Consider the following 19,996-nt stretch of genomic DNA (forward strand, 5'->3'; position numbering starts at 1 on the left):
CTGTTCTATGTTCCAAATGAAAACTGCTCCACGGAGGTGCTAAATTGGCAGCACACGTGCACTTTAGAGAAACTTGTTTATTATGAGGAATTAAATTTGAATTCTTGTCTCTGGGATTCTATTTAGGAGTTCTGGATTCTGATTATATGTGACCTCTGAGACCATTGATAAAGATATACTGAGCTACATACAGTTTTCTATTTACAGTTCAAAGAATGGAATCAATCCAGATAATGGTCACAAACTTCATGGTGTTCAATAGGGTCTCGTGTTGTAACGTTAATCAAAGAATGAATACCAACTACTGACTCAAATAGAGATTTAATTGTAATGTGATCAGCTTTTAATAGCTGAGCCTTCTGTGATATTTGAAAACTATAAAAAAAAAGTTTTCCATTTTGACCAACCAGTGTGTTTTCTGTACCAGTCGTACAGCACAGACTTACTTTAAACAGCATCTCTTCCTGCGTTTTCTCTTGGAGCAACCATTCTTAATTTATCAGTTTTGTGCTAAATTATGGGTAGTTTTGATGGGTGGTAAACTTGTAATGATTTTATTGAGAGGAAAGCAGGTCAGTGCGGTTAGTTTTGGGTTGTTTTTGCAAAGAGCCAGTACAAGGATGTGATTGCTTTGGAGAGGGTGCAGAGAAGATTCACCAGGATGTTACCTGGGATGGAGCGCCTCAGCTATGAAGAGAGGCTGGACAGGCTGGAGTTGTTTTCCTTGGAGCAGAGAAGGCTGAGGGGGGACCTGATTGAGGTGTACAAAATAATGAGGGGCATAGATAGGGTAGATAAAGAGGAACTTTTCCCCTTAGTGGGGGGGTCAATAACAAGGGGGCATAGATTCAGGGTAAGGGGCAGGAGATTTAGAGGGGATTTGAGGAGGAACTTTTTCACCCAGAGGGTGGTGGGAATGTGGAACTCAATGCCTGAAAGGGTGGTGGAGGCAGGAACCCTCACAACATTCAAGAAGCATTTGGATGAGCACTTGAAATGCCATTGCATACAAGGCTATGGACCAAATGCTGGAAAATGGGATTAGACTGGACAGGGATGGATGGGCGGCGCAGACACGATGGGCCGAAGGGCCTCTTTCTGTGCTGTAAAACTCTATGACTCTATGACTCTAAATAAGATAAGCCAAATGACCGCCTCCTGGTCTGTAAATGTATGCAGTCCATGCTACCACGATTTTGATTGAGACTCCCTTACAGCTAGGGGCAATTCATCGTTGTGGCTGGATTCCAACTCTTGTCCCATCCGTAAAAAGTCAGTATATCGACTCATTCCACCAACTAATCATTGAAGATAAAATAGCAAAATACTGCGGATGCTGGAAATCTGAAACAACAACAGAAAATGCTGGAAAAACTCAGCAGGTTGGGCAGCATCGAGGAGAGAGAAACTGAGTCAATGTCTTGGGTCAAGGACACTCGACCTGAAACATTAACTCTGTTTCTCTCTCCTCGATGCTGCCTGACCTGCTGAGTGTTTCCAGCATTTTCTGTAATCATTGAAGATCATTTTTAAGCCTTCATTTTGGTTTGATTTTACACATCGGTGATCTTCAATAATCTAATTTAGTGCCCACACATGCAATGCCCCAAAAAAAGTAAATGTTTTATCACTGTTGGGCTTCATTATACGTCACATGCTATTTACTTCTTGAAAGGGCAGGCATGTTTCTGTCAACTCCTAGATGTCACTGTACACCTGGCTACTGGGAGCAGCGGAGAAACCTCTTCTGTTGCGATTTAGCTGTGTTTTGGCCTGGTTACCAGTTGTAAGTAAAGTAAGTGCCCTCCCCACCCCTTGTTTGCTTGAAACAGACAAGGTACATAAGGGTAGATATTCTGAATTTCTGCTGCCCAGCCATTAGTGTGCTGACCCTGCTGATAACTATGACGTTCGCTTCCCTTTACATAACATGGGCAAGCTCAAGAGTCTATATTGGCCCCAATGTGGAGAGCCCAACAGAAAGGGGCAGAACATTGTGTGCAAGCAGCTTTAAAGGGCTGATGGATAAATTTAAAGGAATGCAGCTACTTAAAAGACAAGTGGTCATGTACGGGGATAAAAATGCTGACAGCAACTGCAAAGGCTGTTGATGTTTTTAATGAATATTTCTGCCTTTTCAAAAGTTGTTTGGGTAACAACAAAAAAAAAATTGTGTGGCAGAACCTGATGGCTGGCACAGTAAATGTGGAGGCAGTAAACTGAGTCTGTGCCCAAGTGATGCAGTGACACAACAGTCCAACTCCAAATTGGCAGTGGCACAGAATGAAGCAGTCTTGAGGAGGGTAGCTTTTCACTGCAGGGTACAATCCAGACAGGACACAATCCAGACAGGACACAATCCAGACAGGACAGAATGCCTGGAACGGGGAAGAGGACTCAAGGGGTGTGACATGAATCAGTCATTCATGAAAGAAAGACTTATGAAATAATACTGAGCGGCCTGTGGGTGGCGCTGTCCTGGGAGAGTATAAATACTCGGGCACGGGCCCAGCTTGCGCAGGACATTTTTAATCGGAACTAGTGAAGGACACAACTAGACCTCCATGTTGTAAAACAGTTGATTAAAGCTTTGTTTAATGCTTAGACCAAGTGCCTCGTAGTTTTCTTATGTCAGGGTGCAGCTGACTTTTTGCGTTCTCTGGCCGTGCTATCCCTAAGGTGCATGCAGCAGATGATGCAGCTCAGCGTTATGGGTATCTGCTGACCCAGAGCCCATGTCGTTAGTTCCACGTGTTGCCTGCTCGCCAGGTGAGCCTCTGCTTGTAATTATTGTGGGGGTGGGAAGGGACTGCCACTCTGCCCCTGACCTGCCCGGCACACCCGCCATTATTTCTCCTCTTCCTTCAAACACACAAGTAAAGGGGAATTCCAATTGGGAAATCCATTGACCGAGTATTATGGACATTCCAAAACAAATCCAAGTGCCTAAACACTTGGCACAAATAGGAAAGAAAAACAAAACTGGAGGAAATGGGTTCGGAATTGGATGGGGTGCTTAATGAGCTGAAATCTGGCTAATGTGTAAAATCAGCAATATATGGAGTAGAATGACCTCAAATTATACTTCCTCTCTCCTTTTGGGAAATTATCTGGTTTGCAGAACAATGTGATTAAGCAATTTGTTTTCTGAAAAATGGATTATTAAGTGGTAATTGAACAAAACCAAGGGGAACCTTTTGTTCTGGTGTGTTTGTTTTGTGAATATTGCTAGTCAGGCTTATTAATTAATTTATTTTTTTTAAATTGCAAATAATAAATTGAGTACTAAATTTAAAAAAAACTGCTTAAAGGACTAAATAAATATTCTTTAAAAAAAAATCTTGGGTAGCATAATGACTGTGCCTAGTTATTTTTGAAGTACTGTTATTGGATGAAACCAGGGCTTGATTATACTGAGCTCGTAACTGCGTAAACTGGGCTCAGTATAGATCTTGAATTCAAATTTATAGATTAATACATCAGATTTTCAGCAGTTTATTGTGTCCTCCCACAGCCGTATACTTAAACTCTTCATGCACACGCATGCAAACTCCACGAGTTTTGGGTTCATTCGCCTATTAGTCTGGATAGGCCACGTGATGTCTGTGCAATAATATCATTTTATCCATTACGTTTTGTTATCCTTGGAAAGCATTGGAATATTTTGAAGTGTTATGTGTTTGACTGGACTAATTGGGTTAATTCAGAAGGGAGGCAGGCTTGCATTTTTCCTGTAGCTAATTTCTGGCCAAACAGGCTTGAAGGCACTGCCCTTGTGGACTTGGTGCTGATTGTCAGAAATTCCTAAAATTATACTGCCAGTCAAAGGTTGCAGTTTGCACCATTTCATATCTAGCTTGACCTCTGATTGTATAATGGAAGTATAAGGCTGCTTAATACCATGCCTTACACCATAAAAAAATGTTTTTCCCATTTGGCTACCTTATGCATTCTTTTCAATGTTTTGTGTGTGGAAGCAAAATGTTAATTCTTTTTCACATGAGGTGAGTGTAATGGCAGGATAGCAGGAGTCTTGTGTGGTCTAACTTTTCTGGATATGAAGGGTCACTTTTAGATGATACATTATATAATTATATAATCATTTTCTGAGGTCCATTATAATTCCCCTTCTAATGTGCTTCCCAAAGTTCAGTGGAATAACAACAAGTATTTATATAGCGCCTTTAATGTAGTAAAACGTCCCAAGGTGCTTCACAGGAGTATTATAAGACACAAAATTTGACACCGAGCCACATAAGGAGAAATTGGGGTAGATTTTGAGGAGCGTCTTAAAAAGAGGAAAGAGAGGTAGCGAGGCGGAGAGGTTTAGGGAGGGAATTCCAGAACTTTAGGCCTAGGCAACAGAAGGCACGGCCACCAATGGTTGAGTGATTATAATCGGGGATACTCAAGAGGGCAGAATTAGAGGAGCGCAGATTTCTCTGGTGGGGGGTGGGGGTTGCTGGAGGAGGTTACAGAGATAGGGAGGGACGAGACCGTGGAGGGATTTGAAAACAAGGATGAGAATAGATGTGTGTGTGTATATTTAACTCCTGCAGAAATCCCAATTTAAATCTGACTTCGCTCCTGAAATATAAAAATAGAGAAATTAAAGTTTTTTTAAATTGGTCACAGTCCAGCAGCCTTGTTGTGATGTGATTGTATTGGAGGTTGGGAGCACAGCCAATTGCTGGCAGCCTTGTTGTGATGTGATTGTATTGGAGGTTGGGAGTAGAGCCAATTGCTGTTTTTTATGTTCATTTTCTCCCCTTTCTTGTCTCCTGAAGTCATTGAGTCATTGCTGGGGTCACTTTTTGCTACCTTGCCAATTCATTCTGTGTGACCCCTTCACAGTGAATGTTGTCAAGCAACTTGACCTCCGAAGTCATCACACGTGAAGCCGACGCTGTCCTCAGCTGATGTTCACTGGGTAGCGATCAGAAGTAGAAATTTGGCTAATTTTTCTTCTCCTTACCCTTGACTGAAACGTGGTACGCACCAGGAGTCAGGCCTTGGACCTCCCTTTTGGATTCTGTTACTACATCAATGGGTTGAGTGTCACAGAGCAGTGCCACTAAATTTCTGTTTTTGATCTATGTGAATGGGATGAGACAAATAACATGAGTAACGTTTTTACTTCTTTATTTCTTTTAGAAGCACTTTCTTGTTGCAGCATAAGTAAATGGGGCCTGTTCTCATTTCAAAAGAGGAAACTTCAATGTGACCTAATGGGGGGTTTTCAAAATTATGGAAATTTTATGAATTTGACCTAGAGAAATTGTTTCAAAAGAAGCTAAGAGCTTAACTTGGATTTTGGAAAATTAGAGATAAATAGGTTAATTCAAATAGAAAAGTTCACACAAAACTTAATGGACATATCAAATACTATAGATAAGGCCATACATTCAAATATTATAGATGGGTTTACAAGACAACCAGTTGTATTTTTGGAGAAAGAGACAATAAGTGGATATGGCAAGAAAGGGAAGTTGAGATCCATCAACGAAGAGAGAGCTTGTTGGATGAATGATCATTTGCGAATACATTTCTTGTGTTTTTGTTTTGGATTTTGGAACATTTATGTGTTTGATTTGGTTAATTTTTTTCCAATGATTTCAGCAAAAACAAACTGGGGAATACAATTTTAAAACTATCATTTTCTTCCAAAGGAATTCACACTGCTATTGCAAGGCTGTACTTACTTAAATTCTTCAGACTTCACAATCGGACGTAACTGTTTTCTGTTTTCCCCAATGCAGGTGACGTTCACAAAGAGAAAATTTGGATTAATGAAGAAAGCCTATGAACTGAGTGTACTGTGTGACTGTGAGATAGCTTTGATAATATTCAACAGTTCAAACAAATTGTTTCAGTATGCTAGCACTGACATGGACAAAGTTCTACTCAAGTACACAGAGTATAATGAACCCCACGAAAGCAGAACCAACTCGGATATTGTTGAGGTAGGTGCCACACAGTTTTAATTTAATTCAATTTACGTTGCGAGATCCCGATAATTCTTTTGTAAAAATGTTTAAATTTAACTTACTGAATTGGGTTTATTGGCTACCGAGCGATTAAAATGACCAATAAATCATTCAGTCTTGGTAAGCATTCTAGAATGAGAGCTGAGGTATGTTTTTAGATCTTTTAAGCTCTTTTACCCTATAGTGCTACTGCTGACAGCAGCATTGACGTCAGCAGCAGCGCTGTAAGGTGAACAAGGTGGCACAGTTGTCCCTGGAGCCAATATAAATATTGCTCCTGGAGGTTGAGGGCATTTTATTCTGGTTGCAGTAAGCTGAGTGCTTCAATCTGTCCATGCAGGCTAGCAGTGCAGTTCTGCACTCACTGGCCTATATGTACCTTCCCCAAACATGAGGGAAGTTATGGCAACCAGTAAATAAAATTATGAACCGCGACTTCACAATAACTGCGTGTGCAAGTCTGTACACATGCAATTTTTTTTTTTAATGTTCCAGAGCTGTGATATTTGGACTACAAATATGTTTGAATTCCAGAGCACTGGAGCCGTCGGGCAATGTTACAGACTCTCTTCTTGAATTAATATAAATGCAGCATGTGATGAGGACATGCCTTCTACAGATGTGGAAGATGTGCATTAGGATAGGTTGATGGATATCAGATATATTACAAATCTCTGGATACCCGCGGTTGACAAACAGCATTAAAGAGAGGAGATAAACAACAGAAAGGAAGGATTCCAGATTAAATGTGCACTCATGGATTGGGAACTTGACCATAATGACTAGATGTTCTTGCTTGGGAATGAGTATAATGGGAAGGGTGGTCCTACTCTTAAGTAATATTGTTATATGTTGTGTAGTTAAAAAATGAAATGTAGAGAGGAGCTTTGTTCTTTCCCCTCCTCTAGATAACCTAAAAATAGAAAATAAATGATCTCCCTTGTAGGAGGTGTTATCTTTGTGTCTGGCTCGCTGCTCTCTGAGCCCTCTTTAAGGAAGCCTGTTGCTGGAGTATCAGTAAACAGCTCCATAGGGAACACCACAAATTGGCATTCTTTCCAACCTTTGATTGCAATCAAGATACATCTGCATGAGAATAACCCCAGCACCAAATAGACATTATTGCGTCGATATAATTTGAAGGAATTAACTAATATTACTATTCTTTTGTAAGCCCGATCTTGACTAACGGGACTTATAAAGGAGGAATGTTGCTGTTTCGGGGAATTCTGGAAGGAATGTATGACATTCTCATCCATCATGTGTCACATGCAAAGAACAACGTGATGTTTTCACATGAAGCATGTCATTGAGTGATCTGTTTAGAAGCAGAGCTTCAGAAGGCTGCATAACAACGTTACAGTGGCATAGCTACTGCTTTAAAATCAGGCCAATGAATCCTGTTTGCTTGCATCAGTACTATCAACTACACTGGTTTCTAAAAATACATGGAAAACAAACACACTGGACACGCCAGTCCAGTAGTAAGCGTCCTCTCAAATTATTGGAAATGACGCATAGAAGGTTTTTCTTCAGTAATTATTATTCTTGTGTTCTCCCTATCATTTAGTTGAATAAAGCTAAGTGTTTGGTGTAGTACATTCCAATTAAAAGAGCAGTGTGCCTTATTTTTAAATTATCTGGACTGTAATTCTACTGTATCCTCTTCCTTCCTGAGGGTATTGGTTTTAATTTGTTTTTTTTTAAAAAAACCTTGTTTTTGTCTTCATTATTAAGTTTGTTTATTTTTGCCCCTTTATCTAAATCTCCTTTGTACAATGGACCTTTGCTGTGCTGAAAGGATGGCCGGTTGGCACACTTCCAGCCTCTGACTGTTGGTTTGGAAACAGTTAGTAGAGGTGAATAACAGTAGCTTGCAGTGATTTCCTCTTTCTGTTTCTTTGTGAAATCCTTCTTCCGCACTGCCCTGTGCTTAACTACTGCTTCCTAACAACAGTATAGCTGAGAATGGGAACTTGTCAATCCCATGTCCTATCATTCATCTGCATAACTTTTTGAGCCCCACTTTTATATATTCTTAAAGATTTGCGAGTGAACCCTTGGACTAACAAGCTCCACTTCGCTCTCTCTCTACCCTGTATCTGGATTAGTTAGAGTAACAAATACAGTATAATAACAATTCTACTGCCAGGTGTCAAATTAAAACGGTTTCTCTTTGATGTTCCTTGTAAAGTATAAATCCCTGGAATAGTCTAATCCCGGTGCTCTTATGTGAGAGAGACTAAAGCCATATATAATTTAATAAAACAAAAACATTTTGTTTAGGTAAAAAAAGACTCAACAAGCAGTTCTGTCTCAATCAATTCAACCATCCAAACCAACTAAGTTGGCATCCCTGATTGGCAGAACCACTACCATTTAAAATTTCCTTAATTTAAATTGCACCTGAGCGCAGTTTGAGATGCATACTCAAAAGATAACACGATTGAAGGCCCTTATTCAGGAGTATTTCCTTAATAGAAAAAATGCTTGTTAATTCAAAAATCATGATTTTTTTTCTTCCACTTTATGGAATATATTTACTAGCATAAACCACTTATTTGTATTTAGTTTTTGTCTGTTGATTAGTTCCTAACTTTTTGACTCGTGTGTTTCATTAGTTATATCTCTAACCACAAGCAATCAATATCCCCCTGGAGAAAGTAAAAAATGTCATGTTTCTGTTTAAAGCTACATTGCTCTGCCATGTCATAAGTCAGGGCCAACCTAGGCATTTGGGAGGGGGGGAATGGGAATTGTAGCGTTATCCATAATGAAGTTGTTCAAGTATTGTTCATCAAAAGTAATTTTCTGGAACATATGGCTTGTGTACTTACTGACCTCTTATTTGCAATGAAGAGGCCAGTGATACGCGTACAGAAACAGAATGCTCCTGAAATGATCCCTGCTACAAAACTATGTAGGTGAATGCAGCAGCCATTTTGCACACAACAAGGTACCAGTGAGACGATTGGCCAGTTATTCCAATTTTTTTTGGTGGTGTTGATTGAGGGAGCTAGGACATAGAAACATAGAAACATAGAAGATAGGAGCAGGAGTAGGCCATTCAGCCCCTCGAGCCCACTCCGCCATTTAATGAGATCATGGCTGATCATCCAAACTCAGTACCCTGTCCCTGCTTTCTCCCCATATCCCTTGATCCCTTTAGCCTCAAGAAATATATCCAACGCCTTCTTGAATATATTTAATGAATTGGCCACAACTGCCCTGTGTGGCAGAGAATTCCACAGATTCACCACTCTCTGGGTGAAGAAATTCCTCCTCATCTCAGTCCTAAATGGCTTACCCCTTATCCTTAGACTGTGACCCCTGGTTCTGGACTCCCCCCGCCATCGGGAACATCCTTCCTGCATCTAATCTGTCTAGTCCTGTTAGAATTTTATAAGTTTCAATGAGATCCCCTCTCATTCTTCTAAACTCTAGCGAATATAAGCCTAATCGACCCAATCTCTCCTCATACGTCACTCCTGCCATCTCAGGTATTAGTCTGGTGAACCTTCGCTGCACTCGCTCCATGGCAAGAACATCCTTCCTCAGATAAGGCGACCAAAACTGCACACAATACTCAAGGTGTGGTCTCACCAAGGCCCTGTACAACTGCAGCAAGACATCCTTGCTACTGTACTCAAATCCTCTCGCTATGAAGGCCAACATACTATTTGCCTTCTTAACCGCCTGCTGCACCTGCATGTTTACCTTCAGTGACTGGTGCACAAGGACACCCAGGTCTCGTTGTACTTCCCCTTTTCCCAATCTATTGTGGTTCAGATAATAATCTGTCTTCCTGTTTTTGCCACCGAAGTGGATAACCTTGCATTTATCCATATTATACTGCATTTGCCATGCATCTGCCCAATCACCCAACCTGTCCAAATTGTACTGGAGTTTCTCTGCATCCTCGTCACAGCACACACGCCCACCCAGCTTTGTGTCGTCTGCAAACTTGGAGATATTACATCTAGTTCCCTTGTCTAGATCATTTATATATATTGTGAATAGCTGGGGTCCTAGCACCGATCCCTGCGGTACCCCACTAGTCACTGCCTGCCACTCGGAAAAAGACCCGTTTATTCCAACTCTTTGCTTCCTGTCTGCCAACCAGTCCTCTATCCAAGACAGTACCTTACCTCCAATCCCATGTGCTTTAACTTAACACATTAATCTCTTATGCAGGACCTTATCGAAAGCCTTCTGAAAGTCCAAATACACCACATCCACTGGTTCTCCCTTATCTGTTCTACCAGTTACATCCTCAAAAAATTCCAGTAGATTAGTCAAGCATTTGTAAATGTAAATCCATGTTGACTTTGGCCGATCCGGTCACTGTTTTCCAAGTGCTCTGCTATGACATCTTTTATAATGGACACTAGAGAATTCCATGCTGTTCTTCAAATAGTGCCAGGGGTTCTTTTTAAGGTCCATCTAAACAGGAAGAGAGACCTTGATTGAACATCTCATCCAAAAACTGCACCTCCAATAATGCAGCACTTCTTCACTACGACAATAAATTTTCAGTCTACGTTATGTGGCCAAGTGCTGGAGTGGGGCTTGAACTCAAAACCTCTGGCTCATTTGGGAGAACCTGATTTCTGTACACATTCATTCCGAAAATGTAATTCTTTCTCATTTATCCCACCTCCATTTACAAATAGGAATTACTGTTGGCAGGAAAATGGGAACATAATAACATAGGAATTGGGAGCAGGAGTAGGCCATACGGCCCTTCGAGCCTGCGCCGCCATTCAATAAGATCATGGCTGATCTTTGACCTCAGCTCCACTTTCCTGCCCGATCCCCATATCTCTTGATTTCCCCTAGAGAAAAGGCAGCCCCCCTCACCTACCACATAGTGGTGACTGAAGGGCACTGTCAGCCCATTACTTTGTCTGTACTTTGGGGTGAATGGAACATTACTGTGCCAATTCATGGACAAGCGAAAGCTGTGCCTATGAGGTGCAAAAATTAATGCTCTTTGGGGATTGAATAAAAAGTTATACTAGGAAAACCCAGAGCTTTAATTCTGCTAGTTTGTACTTCTTTGCAAGTATGGGAGAATTCCAGCCAATAGCTGTCCTTCAGATCCTATACTCCTTTTATGTTGAAGAAAAATTCAAAACTCTCAGATATTTCAGGGGACCGGCTTGCAAACATAAACCTCAAAGATGCTTATTCTTGTGAGTTTGCTTCTCTAAGCAAATGATTCTGCAAATGTTTAACTTTCTTAGGAGACCCTTGTAAATGGGGAAAGATCCCAGTTACAACCAGTGCAGTCCCTATCCTTCATCGCAGCATGTGTTGAAACCATGCAAACACAGCATCATTGGTAAGTGCTGGGTCAACTTCCATGTGTATGTTGACTGCACCCAGCTTTACCTCCTCCACTTCCCTCGATCCCACATCTGCCTGCCCGAGATTATGAGCCAGAATTTCCACCCAATTGAAATCTGGAAAATCAAAGCCATTATTTGAACTCCTCCTGAGATCTCTGCTCCCTTGCCACACAAGCTTCCTCAGGCAGAACCAAATTCTGCAACTTCAGCATCCTGTTTGTCTTGGGCGAACTTCGAACCCCGCATCCAATCCATTGTCAAGATCGCTTATTTCCACTTGCCTGTCTCTGCCCCTACTTTACCCCCTGCCAAAACTATTATCCATGTCTTTGTCACCTCTAGACTCTTTCTTCAGGGACCTTCTGATCTCCACTTTCTGTAAGCTCCCAACTTGCCCAGAAATCCTCTGCTTGCACCTTGACCTACTTATCCATCACCCTATCTTGCCCTGCCCTACCTCTGCAAGCTACTCCAGGCTAGCGTCCCTCCCCATACCTTCTTGATGCTGACTACCATCGGTCCTTAGACCCCAGCTATTCACAATATATATAAATGATCTGGACAAGGGAACTAGATGTAATATCTCCAAATTTGCAGATGACACAAAGCTGGGTGGGCGTGTGTGCTGTGAGGAGGATGCCGAGAAACTCCAGGATGATTTGGACATGTTGGGTGATTGGGCAGAAACATGGCAGATGCAATATAACGTGGATAAATGTGAGGTTATCCACTTTGGTGGCAAAAACAGGAAGGCAGATTATGATCTAAATGGCAATAGATTGGGAGAAGGGGGAGTGCAACGAGACCTGGGTGTCCTTGTGCACAAGTCGCTGAAGGTAAGCATGCAGGTGCAGCAGGCGGTTAAGAAGGCAAATGGTATGTTGGCCTTCGTAGCAAGAGGGTTTGAGTACAGGAACAAGGATGTCTTGCTGCAGTTGTACAGGGCCTTGTTGAGACCACATCTGGAGTATTGTGTGCAGTTTTGGTCGCCTTATCTGAGGAAGGATGTTCTTGCCATAGAAGGAGCTCAGCGAAGATTCACCAGGCTGATACCTGGGATGGCAGGAATGATGTATGAGGAGAGATTGGGTCGATTGGACTTGTACTCGCTGGAGTTTAGAAGAATGAGAGGTGATCTCATTGAAACTTATAAAATTCTGACAGGGCTGGACAGACTAGATGCAGGAAGGATGTTCCCGATGGTCGGGGAGTCCAGAACCAGGGGACACAGTCTAAGGATAAAGGGTAGGCCATTTAGGACAGAAATGAAGAGGAATTTCTTCACCCAGAGAGTGGTGAACCTGTGGAACTCTCTACCACAGAAGGCGATGGAGGCCAGTTCATTAAATATATTCAAGAAGGAGTTGGATATATTTCTTAAGGCTAAAGGGATCAAGGGGTATGGGGAGAAAGCAGGGACCGGGTACTGAATTTGGATGATCAGCCATGATCGCATTGAATGGCGGAGCAGGCTCGAGGGGCCGAATGGCCTACTCCTCCTATCTTCTATGTTTCTATGTTTACCTTTGCATTGTCTCCTCCCCCTCCTCCATTGCTTTCAGCTCTTCTGGATCTACTCTCTGGAACTTCCTCGCTAAACTTTTCTACTGTCTGTAAAACTCATCTATTTAACCAAATCTTCAGCACCCCACATAGGCTTGGTGTCTGTTCCCTTTTTCCTCTATGAAGCATCTTGTAACCTTTTTCTATGTTACAGCCACTATATAAATGCAAGTTGATGCCTCACTATTGCTGGAGAAGTTTGCAATCATTCAGTTAGTGCTTTTCCTACCCAAGCAGTATAGTATCCAAAATCCATGTGCAGCATTGCAGACAGCTCCTAGTACTGAAGGCGGTTGCTGTTTCTCTGGTGCCCATCACAAAGCTTGTTTTGTACTGTGGTCATTAGCAAACTCTGTATTATCTTGAGAATTCACTAGTGTCCAACAGTGTCCAGCGCCCAAAAATGGTCATCACAAGAGACAGATTTTCTCAGCAATTTGCCTGGTGTCTCCTCCCCATCTCCGGCCCCGTGCCTAATCTCTCTCTTGCGGGATATCCCGTCTAAAGAAAGACTGGATTCAGGCAATATGGTCGCAACTAATTCCAATTTGAGAAACATGGCTAGCACTACTTTTCATTCAAAAAGTATATCTGCAGTGAGTCATGCAGGTTGTAAAGTATTTCAACAAATGATAAAGGACATGGTTCTGGCTGTTGTACTTCACCAGCATGCAAATCTGACACTGGTGTCATCAAAATGTCAACGACCCCTCGGTTCAGCATCTTGCTGAGGTACAAAATGTAGGTGTGGACACTGTCCGCAGAGTCATCATCCGGCCTCACAAGTGAAGTCTGGAGTACACCTCATAGCAACCATTTTAGATCAAGATATTTTCTAAATTTTTCTGCAGGAACCAAGGCAGCATCACCTAGATGGCCTGTCAATCTCCTGGAAGGCAAAGTTTCTCTGTACCCCTTCCTCTCCTTTCCCTTGCTTCCCTTCATAGTAAGGATTCTTCACAGGATTCATACAGATGTACAGAAAAGCGATTCTCAAACTCATTCTGATGGAAGAAGTCTTGGTTCCCCCTCTTTCACCTTCTCTCAGATTTATACTAGGGAACTTGCAGATGTCACTCTGTATTTGAAGGCTAACTAAACAGGGAATTTCAAATGTTGATAATATTCTGGAAGCTGGTATGTTTCACCTGGGTCAGGATGGAAAACACCAAATGGCAATCCAAAAATTGCACGAGAATTTCCACTCATGAGAAAGACTGACTGACAAAATAGTTTTTGATGCTGTCCTGGTCTGACCAAAATTCACTGAATGGGATTGATCGTAGTATTGTATGTCACTTCATGTTTTGTTTGGCATCTATCATCAGACACTGACTGAGCACTTGGACAAATATCAGCTGATCAAAGAGAGTCCGCGTAGATTAGTGAAGGGTAGGTCATGTCTGACTAATCAAATCAAGAAAGACAAATCGCAATATTTTCTTAATGGTGAGTGATTAGGAGCTGTGAAGGAGCAAAGGGATTCCGGTGTCCATGTGCATAAGTCACTAAAAGCTAGTGCGCAGGTACAAGTAGTAATCAAACGCCGAATGAAATGTTGGCCATTATCTCAAGGGGATTGGAATTCAAAAGTGAGGAAGCGATGCTTCAGTTGTACAGAGCCTTGGTCAGACCCCATCTGGAGCACTGCATTCAGTTTTGGGCACCAAACCTCAGGAAAGATATTGGCCTTGAAAAGAGTATAGTGCAGACTCACCAGAATGATACCCAGGCCTAAAGGGATAACTAAAGAAGACAAGTTGCATAAATTCCCTTGTGTTTAAAGGTCTGAGGAGTAATCTAATCGAGGTGTTTAAAATGATAGAGATTTGATAAGGGTAGATACAGAGAAACTATGTCCTCTGCTGGAGGAATCCAGAACAAGAGGACATAACCTTAAAATTAGAGCTCGGTCATTTAGGACTGAAATCAGGAAACACTTACACATAAAGGGTGGTTGAAATCTGGAACTTGTTCCCCATAGAGCTGTGGATGCTGGGTCAATTGACATTTTCAGGATTTCAGATAGATCGATTTTTGTTTGGTAAGGGTATCGAGGGGTATAGATCAAAGGCTGGTAAATGAGTTGAGGTACAGATCAACCAGAATCTAAATGAATGGTGGAACAGGCTCAAGGGGCTGAATGGCCTTCTCTTGTTTGTATGCTTATCCACACCAGTTTTGTTTGCAGACAGGACTAATCTTTGAGATGCAGGGCCAGCTTTTTCTCCCCTTTGCTGTTCCTATTTGATTGATATCAGGGCAGGTAAATGGGGGGAGGTGTCATCTGGGGAGTTCTGGGTACTGTCACTGCCAGAATGTTCTAATTTTTTTTTTGTTTTAAAAAAAAACCCAATGAAGTAATTTTCTGTTTGTTCTATAATTTTATATTTTCTACTTATTAATCCTCAGAGTGTTGCAACCAAGCCAGTCATCTAAACCTGGGGACTGAACTGAGGCAGCCTGAGGGGCACTGAGGTGCCTACCTAGGGGTTGGAGAGAGGACACAGAGTAAATGTGAAGAAGAGGCTAAGCCCTTCAGGATTTCATTTATTATTTCAGGAAAAAAACTCCCCTGTTTTCCTCCCTATTGCTTGGTGTCTCTGGGCCACACAGCAGGTGTGATTTTTGAGAGGGCAAGCAAACAACCAACTCCCAGGCACCAGTGAGCAATATTAACCTCCTAATTGTTCTCCTGTTGATCTCTACCTCCTGCGAGGAAGCACCTGACCTCTGCTTGGTGTTTTCCACGTAACAGTATGACTAATCAGAAAATCACCAGGTTAGGGGATCTTGAGTGTGAAAACCACATCCTGCTACTCTGTGGTATTACATGTTGGTATTTCACTGTGCTGCATCAGATACTTAGCAAATTATATATATTTTTAATTACATTTAAGGTATATTGTACCCACACCCCTCCAAGGAGTACTGTTTTATTTTTGTTAGAGTCGTTCCACCACCTGCTTTAACCCAGCTGTTTCCAGCTCTCCATATCAGCTGGAGATGTGATAATAAGGCTATGGCATCTGTCCCATTGGCAGATGGAGATATAAGACAGGCTGTGGGTGGGTTGGAGCGTGCAGCTGCAGCTCAGTCTGTCTACGTTTAAAATGGCAGCCCTGGCAGGACATACTACTGAAGTTTGCTTTATCGCTGGCTAGTTGATCATTCAATAATTTAGCTTTTTCTACCAGCATCAGTTAAGGAATTGGTCTTTCCACACATGATGGCCCACATTTCAAGCTCTGAATCTTAGCTGTGCTGTCAAGAGGAGCTGCAGAGCAAAGACGAGACACTTCCTCACCAGGAGGGAAAGCAGAGGCAGAGTTCCTCTTGGGCCACTCATGTGGACTTCCTAGTGGCTGGCCTGCTTGTCATGTGTGACACTTAAAGACCTAGAACACAATACCACACCAGAGAGAAAGTCCTAAAAAGATTTAAGATATCATCTTTTCCCCAATAATGGAGAACAAGATCTCGACGGGCCACGTGTATATGGTAGAAGAATTGATTCCCTACAATGTAACTACAGTGTGTTGGGTCATTGTTTTTAAATCAGATTTTTATTGCAGTCTGCATGAACACTATCTTTGAAAAATAGTGCTTTCCATGATAGTTGGGCACTGATGAGCGCTTATTTTAGGATTTATCTCCTTCCGTTCTCCTGCTTCCAAAAATAGTAAGTGACAATAACACAACGCCCACATTTCTTCAGTAGATGAATTGGAACATATTGGGTACCATGGGGTGCTGCTTACTGTAGTTGTCAAATGGTAGCCTTTGATAAAAGCTGTTTAGTTATTTGCTCCATTTCTATGGGGCTATGACAAGGGCTCAGTGGATGTTAAATAAAGTGAACAAAATATACAAAATGCTAGGATTTTGTTTTGGAAACAAATTTGGGAGAATAATATTATTTAGTTTTTTTTTAAAATGAGGTAAATGTTGGTAAGAAGCATGGGGGTAATTTTGACTTTGTGCGATAGTGTAAAATGGATGAAAGTGAATCGACAGCCCGTTTTACATGTCCTCTGTTTATTTCCATTGAAGTAAATGGAAATAAAAATGAGGAGAGATGTTAAACGGGCTGTCGATTCACTATTGCCCATTTTACACTGTCGCACAAAGTCAAAATGAACCCCCATGGAGTCTACATGCCAACATATGTAAATGTCGGACTGGAAAAGACCAACCGGCCTGTCTCGTGCGACATGATGCCTGTTGCGTGAGGGCAGGTCTATGTTAATGACCAGTGAATTGACGCAAAAGATTGTGGAAACTCGGGCAAAGAGTAAAAACAGGCGTAAGACACTCGTGCCTGTATTTTCCCGATTGTTTTGCACTGAAAATCAGCATTACGTCATTTGTTGTGCCAAAAACTTCGAAGACATTCGTGGCCAATTTGGCTTAGTGGTTCTTTTGGTTTGCGACCAATAACCTCCATTCCTTAAAGGCTTAATAAACATTTTTATTTATAATATTTTAGTATGTTATAAATGTCAAGGACATACCTTTTGCAATAATAGATCTTCCCACCCATTAGATTTCTCTAAATTTTTGCCATATCCTTCTATACTGTTTTTTTTAATTTGCTTTCCTTTGGTAACAGAGGAGCTGGACAGAATTTTTCAATAAATTGCTCACTTTAAAAAAAAAAAAAAAAAAAAAAAAAAATTTCCATTACTGAAATTACTTGAACTTCTGATGCACATTCCTAGATAAACATATAGTGCTCATTCCTTAAAATTTATTTTGTATATTCAGTATCGTGGATGCTCGTAGTGAGGAGGTGGCTGTAAGATAGGTTTATAACCAGGCATACAGTTTAATTGAGAGCCCCTTTCCCTTGTTCTGTTCCTCCTTTTATAAGAGGTTCATCTGTAACTTCTTTAGTTGCCATTATTTTACCTGCCTCTGTTCCTCCTTATCTGTAACACATGTAATGTTTACCCCTAGCTTCCTCTCTCCGCAGATGCTGCTTGACCTGCTATGTGTTTCCAGTATTTTTTGCTTGAATAAGTGAAAGCCCATTCACTTTAACAGGCCAGCTGTATGAGGCAATGGGGCAAGATTTCCAAGTTAGCTATTTGCAGCAAAATTGTAAAAATGGATATGATAAAGAGCAAGTTAACAATTCGATTACAAATAATAAACAGAAGGAGCCTTCACCTACTAATGCCTGATGGTGCTTCCAAGTCCAGTACCGCTTGATGCTGAGAGCTTTTAAAATTGGCTTTGAAACCTGTGGTAGAAATATTATCAGCAGTAGACTACTCTCGGCCTTGCTGCTTGAATGGAAGTGGGACTCTTATGTCGGATGAGATTTTCAAAATTTGTGTAGTGCCTTCCAAAATCCAATTTGTCGTCAGTCATTAGTTATTCAATTTATAGTTAAAGTTGCAGCAGAAATTCCAGATATAATGTACCGTCACACGTCCAGTAAGATTTCAAAATCCGCACAACCCACCATGCTCTCTCCCCTCATTTTCTAAAAACGTGAACATACAAAATGGTGGCTGGTGCATGACGGCGAACTTTAATTTACCAGTTATTTCTTGTGTATAATTTTTTTTCACCGTTCACTTCTAAATTTAATCTTGGTGTTAGGATCCATCTTTCCAGCACCACAATGAATTTGTTATAGAATCTGTGTCACTGATGCCTAATTGAATTTGTAGTTTCCGCATCTGTACATCTTTCCTTTCTTCTGAGTAAACCATGGTTTCTATTACACGTCTATACGGCTCTGCTGCATGAACATTTCCTAATGCCTTGATCAGCAAACTAGCATCCTTTTTAAATGTCTAGTGCCATTCTCTTCGGCAAACCTGTGACTTTTTATGCCCCAGTTATGTTGCACCGTGTGATTTTTGTCTCTGGAGCCTTTCTGTAAGTAGTGCATGTGGGTAGCCATGGTTATACTGTCTGCTTGCATTGCTCTTGAAGTGAACTGAACTCCACGCATTTGTACTTCAGTGGAGGAATGGAGCCCTGCTCATTAGCCTCTGACGGCTGTTCAGAAGGATGAATCGGAGGGAATTTAAAGGCAGTTTAGTGGACTGTATGAGCTCTGTAAAGTCTGTGGGTTGTTTAGTTAATTAATACACAGACTACCAGAGTAACTTCAAACAGGACTTTACTATTCGAAGGTCAGGGCGAATCTGCCCAATAAATCCTGACACAACACTTATATACTGGTGTGGTCACCGTCGGTATTACAGTATACAGAAGCCAAACAAAGTAGTGCCACACCTAAAATGGTTCTCTTAAAGGTGAACGGTTACATACAATAGTTCTCTTAAAGGTAGACGGGTACATACACTACAATCCTCCCTTTTTAGCTTACAACATACTTATTCCCCATTAAACATAACATATAATCAACTTCATGTAAAACAATTCACAGATATAGTCTCTGCGGGAAACAGTTCACAGATTCAGTCTCTGCGGGAACAGTTCACAGATTCAGTCTCTGGTCTTGACTCGGTCCGAACAACATCTCTGTGGTGTAGCCGGTTCACATTTCTAGCGTGACTCATCCAATAGTCTTTCCCTTGGCTTAACAGCTTGAACTTCCGTCCTGCTGAACCAGCAGTGCTGACTTTTACAAACAGCTGGACTGCCTTGGTAATTTTTCCTACTTTCCAACTGATTTGGCCCCCTTTGTAGGGCCCACGTGCATGATCTGATAGAAGTGATAATGATTTAGATGGTTATCGTCTTCTGCTTCGTCTTTTTTTTTTCTGCTTCTTGGAGACTCTCGGGGCTCCCTTATCCGCTGCCAGCTGTAGCGCCACCATCTCCCTATGTTCCTTAGACTTTAAGTGCTTCATCCTGATTTCTGCACTTTGGGAGTTTTCATCACAAGCTGGGCAGACCAAGTCATCGTAATATTCCGTGTCACTCAACAGGTCATGGTAATATTCGGTGTCGTCCTGAGCGAGAGGGCCTGCTACTTCTTCCTTACCCAACTGGACGTTAGCCGACTGTTGTTCCCTCCCTAGACATCTTTCCTGAAGAGACTTCTTCATGCGTTCATATTCATCCCGTTCTTCCTGGGTTTCCTGCCAATCCTTCACTAATGACCTCATT

At 41.6% G+C, this 19,996-nt stretch overlaps 1 protein-coding gene across 8 annotated transcripts in view; it reads left to right on the forward strand.

The window, feature by feature from the left end:
• The window catches only part of mef2aa (myocyte enhancer factor 2aa), a 225,562-nt gene that overhangs the window by 88,722 nt on the left and 116,844 nt on the right, over positions 1-19,996 (forward strand). For all 8 annotated transcript variants that reach the window (XM_085968809.1, XM_085968808.1, XM_085968807.1 and 5 more), the window contains one exon: positions 5,760-5,963. In XM_085968809.1, coding sequence (XP_085824935.1) covers positions 5,760-5,963 — 204 coding nt within the window. The remainder of the gene's footprint in view (positions 1-5,759; positions 5,964-19,996) is intronic.

The sequence above is a fragment of the Somniosus microcephalus genome, chromosome 27, assembly GCF_052327205.1.
Source record: "Somniosus microcephalus isolate GS21.2 chromosome 27, FLI_Smic_1.0, whole genome shotgun sequence".
Taxonomy (NCBI): Eukaryota; Metazoa; Chordata; class Chondrichthyes; order Squaliformes; family Somniosidae; genus Somniosus; species Somniosus microcephalus.